Here is a 16,645-nt window from a genome sequence, read left to right on the forward strand (position 1 = left end):
GGGTGACTGCGCTCAAAACACATGACGTTTGTTTACCTCTTCAGTTTCAATCTCATAGAACTGAAATACGAACAGAAACCCCGCAGTTGGATTAAGGCCAGCCGGGGAGATGTTGTCTTATTTTAACACCGCCTAGGGATTTTTATCTAAAGAATACCCTCCAATAGACTTGATGGGTAGAGGGTTTTAATTTATATTATGGTCTTATGACTACTCGATCAAAATGAAAGCTGGTTGCCTCCAGCCAAGACCAGCAGTGGTTGTCTTCATCATTAATTTGATAATACACACAAGTTGCCATCTTGCCGACCTGCAGGTAATTATAAAAGACTAGATATGTTTTGGAGTACATCACCTACAACTGAAATGTAAATCTGTGAAGCTGCCTCTTTTTGTATGAGGTCAGAGAGTTTTGTCATAATGGGATGTGGTGTAGTCTCACCACTTACTGCTGTGTTTCAATTGCAGATATGTCACACTTGCAACGGGACTTTGTTAAACGACACCGTGGTGGGCCGTTTCTGCTCCTCCTCCGACGGCCGGGTCGAGGGACGATGCTGCTTCCAGAATCTCAACTCCAGCACCACGGTGCACGTCATAGGGTGAGCCTTTAATGGAGGAGACCTAACCTTACACTTGCATCATCTTAACCCTTCTTATAAAATAATTCTCGGTTGATGATTGCTAGTTCATATAGCTGAGGACAGCTAGATGTCTCTCTTACACCCCCCTTAACTTTACAGTGTATTTATTTTTTGATCTGCAGGTTGGACTTGTCAAACTGCTCTTTGGTCCAGATCGACGACCTACAAGATGCGTCTACAGCGGTTGTCATGTATGTGAATTCTCTCTGGCCTCAGTGAATACACCACAAAGGCTGGAGCCTTATCGCAACGTTTGATGATTAGAACAGTCTCCTCCGAAAGTCAATCACAATCCTGAGATCAAGAGGTCATCGGTTTGGCTGGCTATAAGACAGTCAATCTTTTAACAGCCGCAGTGATGTCTGTCCCAGACGGTCATGTTTGCCTTGCCGCCATTCATTAACAAAACACATGCAACTAACTTGAAATGCATACAAGTATAAATATTGAACTTTATCACATTTATTTTATAGATAAAAACGTTTTACTATCATAACTTTTGTGTTCCTTTGCCACCCAGTGACCTCAGCGGCAACCCCATTGTGAACATCAGTGACTTTGTGTTTCAAGGCTGTTCTGCTTTAAATGAAATGTAAGTAGTGCGTTCCGAAGCTCAGACTTTATTTGCGCTATACTACACCATTGTGACCAGTCCAATCCTGTTGGATCAGGTGCTTTTTATTGCTTTATTGACGCCCCTTGTCTAGATTACTGCCAACCAACCTGCTGTGCCCTGGAGGCAATGCATCATGGGAATCGATTGCGGTCTCTGAGGGAAGTGTTATCTGTCGGGGTCAGAAGAGCATGTGCAATGAAACCAGACACATGAGTGAGTCCAGCGCAGTTCCACAGTACATGCCGTTTGTATAAGCGCAAGTAGCTTCTGTTGAGAGACTGACAAACACTGATTATGCTGTATTTTAGGCATATTCCATATTTTACATATTGGGCATAAATGTTACTTTGTAGAAATGGTTGTTCCTCATAAAGTTTTTTGCCCTCAGACCTTGATTTCCTAAATGTAATTTTAAAACACCACCTTGAAGACAGTGCAGTTCATATTTTCTGTTAGATTTTCCACAATGTAAATACTAATGTCAAGTCTGATATTTACAAATGTCCCTATACTATATAGAGCTGTCCTTTTGTCTAACGTTACGTCCCCCTGAAACCCTTCTCACGACATTACAAACGTCCCCACAGCGCTCTTCTGCCCGGAGAACTCCTGCTGTGCCCCCAACGGACCCGGGTTCTTCAGTTGCCGCTGCATCGACGGTTACCATGGATACAAATGTCGTCGAGAGGTGTGTGTGCTCGGGGGCTGGTCAGCTAGAGACCTCAACGTTCGCAGTCTAATGTTACCTCCGGCCGGCATAGAAAAGAAAAAATGCAAGGTCTCTATGTTGCAGCATTTGCATTTTAAACTTAAGCGGCAAAGAATTATGTATTCTTCCAGGATTCTCTCACTTTTTGGTTGGCATCTTCAGTGTTGAACGCGGTTATGGTAAGTCGCTTTGGACAAAAGCATCAGCCAAATATTCAGAAGCTTAAGCCCTACATGTTAATTAAGGACATTATTTTGGAGGATTTGGATTAAAGCTGCTTCTGCTAAATGTCTAATCAAGTAGTAATAGTAGTGGCCAACCCCTCCCCCTAAATACTGTTATCTGTTGATTAGGTTGGGTGGGGTCAGAAAACGGTCCCATTGTCGGTTGAACCCTACTGGTGTCTCTCCTCTCTTCCTCCGTCACTTTAATTCATGAATCCTACGCTTTTACAGGGGGAGTTCCCGTTCATCCAGGTGTTTGCTCCGATTGGGGTCGGCATGGTGATGTTGTCCATCCTGCTCTGGGTCGTCCAGAGACGCAAAGTCAAGACCAACTGACCTTTTTAAACCCTGGCCCCTCCCTGGCTTGGAAGCTTTGCTTCTTGTTTTTAATATCCACACGTTTTAAACTGACACCATTTTCATTTACTACTGACAACATGTTGCCACTACTCCAAACTGTATTTTTATTTTATGATTTATTTTATTTTTCAAAGCGTCTGTCTCAATCAAGGGAAACGGCATCCAAGAAGACATTATTTGTATTTTAAAAATGATTTTATGTTTTTAACAACCTTTTACTAATAACTTTATCTGATGCAACCGACTGTAGGTCATCAGCTGTGTTTTAAACTGATAGAACTGACCTTGGAGGGATTTGAAAGGGCTCAATGTTTACATGGACGCAGAATTTTACTTTTAAGAATTTGTTGCTGTATGTATTTTGAGCAATAATACGTTTTTGTTTTTTTAATGTACATACGCATGTTCATAGTTTCTATTGCGAAACTAAGATTATGCTGTATTTTGCATAAACCTTTTCCATTGCTTGGTTCTTCACTTAAACTGTATTTGCCTTGAGAAAATATGTCACCCTCCCTCTCAAAAAATTTTTCCCTTTGGATATAGCATGGGATTCTATCATTGGTTTATTGAACAAGTTTCATATCAATCTATAGATATATACAAATAAATCTTTAATTCTGCCCCCCCCCCCAAAAAAACCCAAAAGAATAACAATAAACCAACCAACCATGTCGTATTCAGATATATATTTATTGCATGCCAGAAGCACGGCCCTTTCGATGGTGTGTGAGTGGGACAGAGTGTGTGAGGTCATTGGTCGACGTTCTTCACCCGCAGCACCACGGGCACCGAGGTGCAGGGGATCATGCCCAGGTCTGTGATCACCAGGTCCACGAAGTCCGGCGGCGTCACGTCGTACACCAGGTTCAGCAGGCCCAGCTGGGACACCTGCTGCCAGCCCTCCAGCTGGGTCTTCCCCTTCCGGGTCACCATGAGGTCGTCCGGGTCGTCTGGAGGTCACATGTTCACGTTTTAGGTTTTGTTTTTTGGCCGCGTTATTCGTCGGAACGAGGATCGGAAGTCGATGGCGCCGATCACGCTTGACGCGCTCGTCAGTCTGAGAAATTAAAACGGTGTGCGTCTTTCGGCGAGTCGATAAAGTTCTCGCTAACACGGCCTCTAAGTGCACATCCGTAGAGTATTTAGTAATTTAACAGATGCAACGTTTACCGAAGGCGACGTCGCATTTAAGACACATTTCATTAATGCAAAATTAGAGCCTTCAGGATTGAGCCTCACGAGGCATCGAACCCAGAACCTCGGCCGAGAATCAAACAATCCTCCATCCTCAAAGTACACATCCGTAGAGTACAACTATTCAGAAAAGAATAATTGTACTCTATGGATAGGTTGACAACTATTCGTCGACCTATCGACGAATGGGAATACTACGTCACTTTGGGCAAACCAACGTTTACCCAAAGTGACGTAGTATTCCTATTCGTCGATAGGACGAGCGTTCAGGAGGCGGCCCATCGAGGGATCGAACACACAATCTTTGGGCTGTGGATCAAAACAACCCTGGCCCTGCCCTGGACTGCTTCACGGCGGTCGGGGCATGGGAGCGAGGCGAGGCGCGGCAGGCCGTACCTAGCTCGTTGGACACGAAGGAATCCGTCTGCACCCGCTCACAGAACTTGTAGGTCTCGCAGCAGACCAGCACGGGCACGTTGAAGGCCTTGGCCACCAGGGCGATCTGGGACGTCCCGACGCGAGACATCACGTAGCCGTTGGCCAATAGGGCGTGGGCCCCAAGGAACACTTTGGATACCTGTCAGTCAGCGGATGATAAACACCAGATAGGTATTTCAGGGAGAGGCTCACTGTGAGGTTGAGCTTCGAGACTAGGGAAGTGGGAGAAGACAGTTGTCACAACCGAGAGCTCATTGTCGTTATCAGAATTGCATGACCTTTAGAAGTCTGCTGGGAACCTCATTAGTGGTTGTCTTGCTTACAGGAACAGCAAACCAGTTCCTATGGTGCTGAACTGAGACCTAAGGGGAAGCAGCATTACGTTTCTACGGTCCTCAGCTCTCACCATCGGTCAATGTCTTTTACAAACATTTTTTAAAACAATCCGATTTTTTTGTTGTTGCTTTTTGACGTTTTTTTCTCTTTCAGTTTAATCCTCTTAAACTGTACTTCATGATCTCGTTCTGCCACTCCCCCCTTGTGAGCCATTTGGTACTTCAGCACGTCGCGACATACGAATAAAGTTTGATTGAACGCACCTCGGGCAGCACGTAGGAGAGGGCGGAGATGAGCACGTAGGTGCAGCTGATCCCGTGCTTCACCAGCCGCCGCAGCGCCTCGCGCCCCTCCAGCCGCGGCCGGCTGTCCACCACGATCACCCGGAACTTCCTGTGCTTTTCAGAGGCCTCGCACAGGATGTGGTTGACCAATGAGGAGCTGGGGGACGACGACCAGAGGGGAGAAGAGGTTAGGTCGAGTTGCGTGGAGGGTAGGATGGTGGGTTCAGAGGTGAGGCGGGTAGGAGCTCAGGATGCGAAAGTCCACCTGTGGTCTACATGTAGGCCAACTTCGGCATCATGTCCTTATGACCCTTACCTGCTTGACAATGTGTCCTACGAATCTCACATTTCCCTTCTGGGATTTAAAACATTTAAATGTACTCCTATGCAGGGCCGGCGCTACTAGGCATAGGCGAACTAGGCGGTCGCCTAGGGCGGCAAATGCGTTGGGGGCGACAAAAGCGTTGGGGGCACCCCCTGGTGGCGGCCTTAATTAATTAATGAATTTTAATGAAACAAGCGAAATAAAACATGCTGTCCAAACACGTTTCGAAATGGAATAGAGAATGGGGGGAATGGGGAACAGCTATTGAATTGTTATTGAAACCATCACTGAAGCTCGCTGAAGCCCCCCCCCCCCCGCTCGGAAATATCACCTAGGGCATCATGTTGTATAGCTCCGGGCCTGCTCTTGTGTTATGTGTCTCGATTCTCTCGCTTTTGTAGTGTGTTCTCTTTGGGAACTCTGTCCGTCAACTGTGTAATATACTGGTAAATACACTACAGAAGGGAGAATTGAATGTGTTGCAGCGAGGCAGAATGGCCAAATTGCTGACGGTACGTAAACAAATGACTTCCGTTTCCCAAAGACGGGGCCTGACCAGAAGAGTTTGGGAACCCCTGATATGGACACGCTACTGAGGGATCTTCATGGAGGTCATCCATGGCGTTTGAGTCGCTCCAGCGTTGCGTATAAAATACGGGTGGGCTGCACCCTGGCTCAGGGAAGACCCCTGCCTCTCCCGGGCTCAGAGCAGATGTGTCTGAACCTCACCAGCCATAGACGAGGATCACGTCACCGTCGCTGATCTTCTCGATGGCGTACTTGGAGATGGCACTGGCCGCCAGCACGATCTTCTCTCTGATGTAGCGGTCGATGCAGTCCTGTAGTTTGGTCTTGGCCTGAGCGTGGCGAGAAAAGGGATTCGTAATGGTGTCGAGGGAGCGATCGTATGTGTTTTTTGTGATGGGCGTTCTGTTGATTGTGGAATCGAGAAATGATGGGGACAATCACCTCTTCTTCTTTGCACTGACTGGGAATATTAGAGATCTCTTTCTTGATGTATTTGATTGCGTTGCCCATGCTCGCAGACAGGGGGCGACACTGATTTAAAAAACTGAAAGGAGAACGTTTTTACTTACATATTATGTGTTCATAATGTGGACCACAGAAAAATATGTCACCTACTGCCTGCCCCACCATCTAGCACAATATCAAAAACGATATGGTCTGCTGATGATATTTTGGTAAGTTGGATGTAAACTTGTTTTCTCAAATACCTAATATAGGGTTTCAGCTTGTTCACCATATCTCTAGACAGCTCCTCGTTTGGAGGGGTAACGTAGTCCCTTATGACCTTGAAGGGCAAAGAAAACGGATTCAGAACATTTACAGAAACTTTGACTCACAGACCAGGGCAATACTGACATTGGCCATATTAATAGGATGCTGTTTTAAAACACGTTTTAAAACCATAAGCTAATGCAATACACATATCAATTCCAAGCTCACATCCGAAGCTCTGAGGTTTATGATACATTGTGGGGGGTACCTGATTGGCCCTTGTGATACATTGTGGGGGGTACCTGATTGGCCCTTGTGATACATTGTGGGCGGGTGGGGGGGAGGTACCTGTTTGAAGGCGTGCAGCAGGGCCACGGAGCGGGCGTTGGAGCCCGCCACGATGCCCTGGGAGTACTGCAGACCCAGCCGCACGATGACCGGGTGGATCACCGTGGAGGGGATGCTGGAGAGCGCGCACACACACACACACACACACACACACACACACACACACACACACACACACACACACACACACACACACACACACACACACACACACACACACACACACACACACACACACACACACACACGTTTGACTCGGCTGTAAAGTTTCAAACACCACAGTCTGCAGTCCACCCGTATGTATGCATCCTTTGGAAAGATCGCCACCTACCAGCTTAATAATGACATGTGTGACTAGTGAACGCTTGTATGCAGTTTAGGATAAAGGGTCCCCACTATGCAGGTTTGCTGTGTGCGAGTGTGTGTGGAGGAGGTGCTCTGGGGCCTACCTGAGCTGCTGTGTGAGGGGGGCCTTGCGGCTGTACTGGTGGAGGTGGGAGAACAGGCTGACCTTGTAGCCGTAGTCTGACCGCAGGGGGATCTGGAGGTCGTCAGGGCAACAGGAGAAAGAGTTCAGTACAGCTCAGCTTTGCCTAAGCGGGCTTTGCGGGAATCCATTCCGTTTTTAAGAATTTACAAAAAAAAAAACGTTTTGGATTATTGAGGGAAAATAAATGTGATGATTTCTCGATTGGTGTTTTGCAAATTGTTGATCAAAAAGGTCAGTTGATCGGACCGAACGCGTCACAGCAAGACACACACAAAGCAAATAAAAAACAGCACAGCAAATCACTAACCTCTGGAACAACTCAACTAATCTAATCACAAACACGACACGACAAAAACCAGCCATCTGTTTGTGTGTGTGACTCTCTATCATAGTGCCGGTGTACAAACACAGTGAGCGTTTACCCATTTCCAAAATAACACAGACCGATTAACCCAACAACGGAAGAAAAAAAAACACGGGGGTACGGCCCCGGGGACTTGACAACGATACCTTCAGAACAGCACCGCGACCGGGGGTCTAGGAGGAGTGCTAGTGTCAGTCACATGCAGGTAAGGAACGCAAGCTCTCGTCATGACAGTTGAGAAATCAAACACTGGCTTGAATGAGCGGCCATTGTTTTTGTAGCTATGTAAAGTCGCATCGTGTGCCTGGATCGATCGCCCTCGTCGTTTTGGATGCGACGCGCTTCGGATGGCGGCCAACGACCCGATGTATATTGGTGTGTTTTTGGGGGCAGCCTGAAAGCAGACGCAAACAAGTACCAACCTGTTGCCTTTCCAACTTCTTGGCCAGCTTCTTTAGAACCTCGGGGTTGTCGACCTGGACGTGTTCAGGAAGCCTCTTCACCACTGGAGGAACACCAGGAACAAACACAAACACGATGAGAACAAACGCTTTCACAAATTAATGAGAAGACAATTGAGTACTCAAGTCTCTTAACATTTGGAGATTTAACAAGAAGAAGAAGGGGGCCATTACAACAATAAACCCTTTACGTTGCTTGTGACATCCTGAGGCAGAAAATCTTAATTCTATGTAGCACTATTTACTTAAATATTTGTAAGGGTTTGGCTCGGCTTAGCACAGGAGGTAGAGCGGGTTGATCCCCCTGCTGGCAGAGCTGGCTGTCCCCCCGCCGTCGGTGTGTGAATGTGTGTATGAATGAATGTAGTTTTAGATAGAAGCGCCTTTTGGGGCATAAAATGCCCAAAATTTACTAAATAAGCAGGAGGCGTTTTGATAAAGGACACCTGCAGGTAGAGTGCATACCTCGGGGATCGAACCCCGAACCTTTAGGCTGGGAGTCAAACCAGCCTAAACCACTAGGCTGAACCACCAGCCTGTCCCGCCCCCCGGTGCTCCGGTACCTGGCTGCAGCTCGCTGGGCGGGGCCTTGGGCTTGCCGGCCGTGGACTGGGGCCCCGGGTCCCCCTTCTTGCCGGGTTTCGAGGCCCTCTCGGCCTCCTGCCGCGCCCTCCGCTCCGCCTTCAGCTCCGCTTTGCTCTTGGCCGGCTTGTCTGCAGGGGGGGCGCCGGCGGCCGGGGCGGGGGGCTCCGAGACGGCCGCCTGGACGGGTGGAGAGACGGCCGGCTCTGCTGGAGGGGGGGATGAGAGAGAGAGAGAGAGAGACAGAGACAGAGACAGAGACAGAGAGAGAGAGAGAGAGAGAGAGAGAGAGAGACACACACACACACAGAGAGAAAGCAGGTCAAGAAATTGCTCTTGGCGGGTGAGAGGGAGATGAGAGGATTTCTCAGCGTAAATAAATCCTTATACTTTCAAGTGAAGAACCAAGCATTGGATAAATACTAAGCTCATGCAAAAAAGCATAGATCAAGTGATATAAGCCTACTTTTACTCAATATAAAAAGACTCTGTATTTACTGACGATCAACGAATGACCACTGTCTAAACAAATAGTCAACAAATAACAATGGTTACTACAACACTATAAACTGTGATGTATTCTCATCCTTTCCACAGGCAGAGCTGCAGTGACCGTCCGTCCTGTACCTTTATGCGCGGCCGGCTGTGAAAGCGTGGAGGGAGCGCAGTTCTTCTCCCTCTCGCTCGCCAACGCGTCCTGCTCATCCTTCCTCTCTTTGTTCTTCTTCTGCGATTTCTTCTCCTTCCTCAGCCTCTGCTTGTCCTCCTTCGACAGCTCCTTCCCCTCATTCTGCCGCAGACAGGACGGTGCGTGTAGATCGGTCACTGGCTGGTCTTCTAAACACTTTACTATTTACACTAGTACTTTATGGTACTACTACTATGTACCATAAAGCCATCTGTCTTTCAGAACAACAACAATATCAAACCTCCCGAGAGTGTTTGAAACGTCCATCATGAAGACTCACCTTTACTCTCGTGATGTCTTCTTTTTTCTCAGCTCCATCTGTAACAAAAGCGAGGGACGAGTTCTTGTTCACATCAGAGTTGCATGTGTTGTGAATCTCATAGCCTACACACCGTCCACTACACCCCCTACACCGTCCCCTACACGGTCCCCTACACGGTCCCCTACACGGTCCCCTGAGTGCCCAGCAGCCTCCACCGTGACGCTGACCCAAGCCCCCACAGTCCAGATGGCTCCTGGATGGATGACTCAAGTTTGGTCCCTGAGCCTCATGGCAACCACGTCCTTAAAGTGAGTCGGCTCAACAGAAGCAACAAGTAGCACAATGCTAATCGGATCGAATATGACAATTCATTTTTCACACATTGATGCGTACATAGACGGATGATGCAATAACTTTCAATAGCAACATGTAACAAGCGGCCACCGCCGGTAATGCTAGTGCTAACGCTAGCGCTACAAATTAACCATCAACTTGTTCGTCAGGGGACGAGCTGTGGAAACACTCCACTTTTTGTGTCACGGATCGTTCACCAGCACTCACCACGAAGCGTTAGTTATTTAATAGCGGCATGTTTTCTTGTAGTAAACTGTTGTTTCTCCAGGAGACTCACCTGTCACCCCGCTGTCTGCCATGTTTACGACGCCGCTCCGGAGCTTCCCGACCCTCACCGTCAGGACTAGTGACTGGATTTCACAGCGCCCCCCGGTGGACAGCAGCGGTACTGAAACACTGAGCTGGTCGACAAGTGATGAACTGGCATCAGGGCCCCCTGGTGGACAGCCGCTGTAGTGGACCACTGAGGGAGTCGACTAGGGGTGAACAGGCATCAGCGCCCCCCCCCCCTCCCCTCCCGGTGGACACCAGCGGTACTGAAACACTGAAGGGGTCGACTAGTGATGAACAGGCATCAGCGCCTCCCGGTGGATACCAGCGGTAGTGAACTAATGAGGAGTTCAACTAGTGGAGAACAGGCATGTTTAATTTCATTAAAATTATTCTAATTTAGATAGTCTTTGAATGTTCGATTTTTTTTATCATATTCTTCTGAAAGATTATATCCGCCAACATAACTTCTTTCTATAAGTCAAGAAACCATTCTGGAAGTAAGTAGACCTACATTAGAGAACTGTCACTTACTAAATTCTATTTTGCATGGTGAGATTTAGAAAGCGTTCTTATAAAATTGTACTGGTATATAGCTTATTAAAGCTTTTAAATAGACCAACAAAATTGAAATCTAATGCTCTAGATTATGTGTTACTAACTAATTCTTGAGATTAGAGTAGTTTATTTAATGCCTATGAGCCAATATATATGGTATAAGTTATATAAAATGTATATATAAATGAATAGGCCTATACACAGAATTATTATCATTATTTTATTTTTTGAAAAATGTGTAATTAGAGAATATTTTACAACACCACTAGATTTCTCTCTTCAGCAGGTTGAATTATGTCATTCTGAAAATTGCTTTCAATTAAGTGATGATTGAGCAGTTGATCATTGTATGTAACTAAGAAGGTAAGAGTGCTACAAGAATATGATTTCGGATGAAGATGATAATATTGCTGGTGGTGTTGAAATTAATACAGGGAGAATTTGCGAGAATCCCAAAATGTTCAAACACAGTAAATTAACATTTAAACAAATATAAACTGCATCAATATTGCCAATCAAATATTTTTATTTCCAACAAACAGCATCACAACACAAAACCATTTCAGACAACACTACTTACATGAAATAATCTAAAATAATCTAAAAAAACAGAGCCGATAATCAGGAGTTGCCATTACCGACATCACTAGGCCAATGCAATGGGGAAATACCGCCGTCTAGCGGCCACAACAGGAACTTCAGTAACATGCAACTTTTTTCTTTGATTGTCGTTGATGTCTGCTGACTGAATGCACGACGCAGTAGCTGGTTGAAAGGGACCAAACCTCACAGAAACACCTGACTTGGTTCCGTTTGACCAGCCACAGCAAGGCGTGTAGCTTCAGCTGCCAGAGGGAGATCCACAGAACAGAGAGAGAGAGAGAGAGAGAGAGAGAGAGAGAGAGAGAGAGAGAGAGAGAGAGAGAGAGAGAGAGAGAGAGAGAGAAGGACTACGAGAGGCAGGAAGAAAGAGTGAGACGTTTGGAAATCAGAAAGCGAGAGTGAGAGGCTCTGACATATGAGAGGGAATGTGAGAAGGACAGGTGATGGGAATGACAGGAAAGAGAAAGAGAGCGCTGAAGAAGAACGATTGCGAGGACGGTAGACGTCGTCACCGCAGAACGGCCGTGACGTCATCGCGTTCTTGAGCCTTACCTGAGACAAGAGAGAGAGGGAGCTACAGGTCAGTATAAAGTTCAAAACCAAAACCAAACGTTTGACCGCAAATTACGAGATTTTCTTTTCAGGGAAAAACAAAATCTCATCTTTTGCTTTTAGCATTCGCCTTCTAGCGGTATTATTACTGCAAAGCTCCAAAGTATGCCTCTCAACTGACCAATTGTGAGTCCTCTAGCCTGGCTAACATTAGCCCCAATGACAGAACAACCCCCCCCCCCCCTTCACTTTTTTTTTAAAGTGCACGGGTGCTATAATGGGTGACAGCTGTGCCCAGTCAATCTCTCCCAACTGTCAGCAGTTGGGGAGGAGGGGGGAGGAAATTCTTTCCGAGAAGGGAAGGGGTGCACATGCTAACTGTTGCTAGTGCATGGTAAAAGGGAGGGAGAATCCAAGAGCCCTTCACCTGTTGTCTCAATGGAAAGGCTGTGCACGCACACACACACCCACCCACACACACACACACACACACACACACACACACAGACACACACACACACACACACACACACACACACACACACACACACACACACACACACAAGCACACACACACACACACACACACACACACACACACACACACACACACACACACACACACATACAGGCACCCCCCCCACACACACACACACACACACAGGCACACACAAAAGCAGACAAAACACGCTTACACACACACACAAACACACACACACACACACACAGGCACGCACGCACACATTGGCAAGCACACACACACACGCACACAAACAGGAACACCTAAGCACATGGGCACGCGCACACACACTTTCAGATGGGGATTGAGACAAGCTCATTTGAAAACATTTACAAAAAAAACACAATTAATCGAAACATTTAACAATCATCATCAATCAATCCAGAATAAAAAAATCAATCACTGGAATAAATCATGCCAGGGGTCAAAGTAACACAGGTCCACTACACCCACACAAATAAACACAGTTAGCCGCCCTAACACAGAACAGGGCAAGATGGGGAGTACTTTCTCTTGTCTTCTTCCGGTGTTGCCGCGGTGATCCTGACCCCTTGAGACCACACACTTCCTTACATTCCATAACTGGCGTATTCATATGGGCATATAAGGAAGCATGTCCTCACAAGGAGCAACAACTGGTCCTCCTGATGGGACACACACTCGCACAGAGGCGCCTTTCACAGGCCGCACGGCGGGAATGAGCTGCCGCGGAGCAACAATGGAGAGCTGTGACTGGGAGACGCACTGGGAGACGCACTGGGAGAGGAGACGGCGAGCTACTGGGACAGATGCAGGCAGGCGCTATGCTGCTGAGGTGTGATTGGGTCGTTCGTTGAGTGTTAGATTTCGTTTTGGGGGTTCGGGTGACAGGAGGATTTTTGAGGTCACAAATCCTCGGCCGTCCAATGGGATGAGATGGGGTGACAGGTTGAGGCTTTAGCGTGGCAGTACTCTTTTAGGGTTAATCGTATGATTGGGTTTGAAACAAAGGACTGTGTGGAGCCTGAACAGAGCTGATGTACTGACCACATTGATGGAGGTTTACTCCTGAAACAACACAAACACACACACACACACACACATACACACACGCACACATACGCACACATACACATACAGACATGCAGATATACACACAACACACACAGACACACACACACACACACAGACACACACACGCACACACACACACACACACACACACACACACACACACACACACACACACACACACACACAGAACCCACACTCATACAGCACACAAACATACACACACACACACACACACACACACACACACACACACACAGAAGAAACAAACGCACGCGCATCATGTCAGAGCAACCTTAACGGAATGGACGGATTCGCGTTGGACAGAAGGATGAATAAATAAACCTCAGAAACGTTCATGAAGTCATGATAAGCAGAGTACACACTGATACAACATCCAGTCACACTATAAAGTCCACACACACACACACACACACACACATTGTACTCACCTTGCAGTGCATGGAGAGGACGTCTTGGAGGTCAGTGCCGGTTTAGCCAACGCCGCTGACTAGCTGAACTGTTGCTAAGCTAAAGCCCTACATGCTAACTACTAGCCTTCTCAGCCACCATGTGGTCAACAACCCCACTATGTGGGGGTTCACAGCTACACAGCCCTATGAGGGACACTGCTACCCACCCTAACCTCACTGGTCAGACACCCCCCCCCCCCTGCCATTTGACCCAAGGTGTTGCAGTGTGTGTGTGTGTGTGTGTGTGTGTATGTGTGTGTGCGTCTGTGTGTTTGCGTTTGTGTCCAACAACTGTTTTTCTTACGCCTGCCGCTTAGCACTACTCGACAACACGTGAGGAGAATCAAACACAACAATGACGCATGAGGACCACCATGTACACGCAAAACCGGTACCTCCACACGTCGAACCCTCCCCTGGCGGCCCTCGCCGGGCCAACGACGACGACGCCAACACCAGACCACTTACCTCCCAGGCTTTTAAAAAGTTTATCATGGAAAGACCACCGCCGACGCAGAGGCTCTGGACACTCTGTCCCACACACCACCACGACACCACCACCACCACCACCGCCACCACCGGCCCCAACTCAAACCACTCACACTCCTCCAGACCTACCCTAACTCCCCTCTCCCTCTCTCTCTTTCTCTCTCCCTGGCTCTCCCTCGCTCTCTGGCTGCGTCACACCGACCCTTGGCCCCCCGCTCCTCCTGTGTGTCAGTCGGCCCGCTGGTTGTGCTCTGATCAGGCCTGGGCCGGCCGCCTTTTCTATGCCGGCCCGGCAGGGACAGGCCCCGCCCACACCCCCACCTGTTGGTGTCCTTTAGTGGGGGGGGGGGGCCCGGGGACCTCTCCAGCACCCCCTGTCCCGCCCAATCAGCGGCTCTGACAGGGGGCCGGTTGGGTGGGTGGGTGGCGGTCGTGGTGCTGGTGGGGGTGGTGGTGCTGGTGGGGGGGGGGGGGGCTGGGTGGGTGGGTAAGGGGAGGGAGGGGGCCTGCCTGTGAAATCACACCTCTCAGCTGTTCGCGCTGGGGGCCTGAGACACCCTACACCCCCACCGACCCCAACCCAGCGTTTTCCCTCTGTTCAGCCCCCCCCCCCTCTGCTATTATTTGGTCGAAGAAAAACGAAAGCGAGCAAAGAGGAGGGAAGAGAGCAGGGATGGGGGGGGGGGGGGGGGGTGAGTGTGGTTGTCGGGGGGGCAGAATGATGACATGAAGGCCTGCTCCTGAAACAACTGCAGCTTGAGGCGGGGGGTTCGTGGTTACGGGGGCCCGGGGGAACAGCGGGCCTATAGTTTGGGTTAACAGCGACACCGTCTGTTGGTCACAGCTGAGGCCGGCCATGCGTTTGGGGCTCTTCGGGGCTCCTGGCTCATTCATTATATCAGCTCCTTGGTTTATTGAATTTTTTTCAGTTTTTTGATGTATCGTAAAAAAAAAAAAACAATACGCAATGTTAGGGTTAGGGTGAGGGTTTGGTGTGGGGGTTAGTGGGTGTAAATCGTTTGCCTCATAGCATTATTGCCTAAGTCCTATTTAGGCCAAATTGTGCATCATTGGCTATGTCATAAGCCAATCAGATTGCTTTTGACATTCCATGATAACTATCTGCCAAAGTCATCAATTTGATTTAGGCATTTCGGACACCAAATACAAGATGAACCTTAAAATATGACTTAGGCGAGTATGCTATAAGGCTAACGAAATACTTCAAAACACCGTATTCAAACAGTCATCCAGTCATTTTCTGTCATGGACGAAGCCCAGGGTACAGTGTTGTCCATTTTGATTTATTGTGGACATTTTGTTTGCATATTTTGTTGTTTTTTGTGTGTTAGATAATACAGAATATTTACTTGAGCGGAGGGATATAGCCTACATCTACATCTACATTCAGGGCATTTAGCAGACGCTTTTATCCAAAGCGACTTACAATAAGTACATTACAAAGAAACAACAATATATCACTGTCGGTACAGTAAGGATGTTCGTAGAAACAAGCGCCAAGCACTAACAATCACTAGGTTAACCCATTACTCGTATACAACAAAGACAGCTAGGATAAGATGCTACATGATGCTAAGTACTATTTTTAAGTGCCAGGATGTTCAATGTACAATACGTGCGTATATTAAGTGCCAAGATGTACAACATACAATAAGTGTGTACATTAAGTGCCAGGACGTACAACATACAATATGTGTGTACATTAAGTGGCAGGATGTACAAAAATACAATATTTTAATAGGCATAGTGGTGATAGTGTGTGTGTGGGTGTGCGTGCGTGCGGGCAGGCGTAAGTGCGTGCGTGTGTGTATGTGTGTGCGGGTGTGTATGTGTGTGGGGAGGGGGGTCCTTCCTATATAACAGAAGCTTAGCAATAAGAATCCATCTAGCATAAAATAGCCCAGTAACATATTTATATTTTATGCTATGTAGCATACTCTCGTCGGCTCAATGTTGACCGCGGCCACCTGGTCAGCCCATAAATTGTCACTAACGAACTCTATCACTGATCTCAAACTCCAGCATCACATTCAGGAAATCCATATCCTCACCCCCTCACCAACACCCACAACTCCCCCCCCCCCCCCCCCCACACCAGTTGTGCTCACCCATAGGGGACGGGGGGGGGGCGGGGGGCAGCAGTAAAGAGAGAGGGAGGGAGAGAGAGAGAGAGAGAGAGAGAGAGAGA

At 47.8% G+C, this 16,645-nt stretch overlaps 2 protein-coding genes across 3 annotated transcripts; one reads left to right on the top strand and one right to left on the bottom strand.

Moving 5' to 3' along the window:
• The first annotated feature begins 30 nt into the window (after positions 1–30).
• Positions 31–3,322, top strand: atraid (all-trans retinoic acid-induced differentiation factor). Its single transcript, XM_056581043.1, has 7 exons — positions 31–316; positions 469–602; positions 767–835; positions 1,165–1,236; positions 1,352–1,473; positions 1,848–1,948; positions 2,425–3,322. Exons 1-7 carry the CDS (start codon positions 224–226, stop codon positions 2,527–2,529), a joined length of 696 nt encoding a protein of 231 aa, XP_056437018.1. The 5' UTR covers positions 31–223; the 3' UTR covers positions 2,530–3,322.
• eif2b4 (eukaryotic translation initiation factor 2B, subunit 4 delta) lies at positions 3,202–10,377 on the bottom strand. 2 transcript variants are annotated; one of them, XM_056581027.1, is made up of 13 exons: positions 10,199–10,377; positions 9,586–9,623; positions 9,245–9,407; positions 8,599–8,826; positions 7,997–8,079; positions 7,170–7,261; positions 6,721–6,835; positions 6,369–6,445; positions 6,103–6,205; positions 5,863–5,990; positions 4,788–4,965; positions 4,147–4,327; positions 3,202–3,506 (listed from the first exon to the last, which is right to left on the bottom strand). In XM_056581027.1, the coding sequence occupies exons 1-13, from the start codon at positions 10,218–10,220 to the stop codon at positions 3,307–3,309; spliced, it is 1,608 nt and encodes a 535-aa protein (XP_056437002.1). In that variant the 5' UTR covers positions 10,221–10,377; the 3' UTR covers positions 3,202–3,306. The 2 variants fall into 2 exon arrangements, with proteins under 2 accessions (XP_056437002.1, XP_056437001.1); XM_056581026.1 differs by having other exon boundaries at positions 8,599–8,823; positions 10,199–10,301.
• Positions 10,378–16,645: the final 6,268 nt, after the last annotated feature.

Source organism: Gadus chalcogrammus, chromosome 21 (genome assembly GCF_026213295.1).
Source record: "Gadus chalcogrammus isolate NIFS_2021 chromosome 21, NIFS_Gcha_1.0, whole genome shotgun sequence".
NCBI lineage: Eukaryota > Metazoa > Chordata > Actinopteri > Gadiformes > Gadidae > Gadus > Gadus chalcogrammus.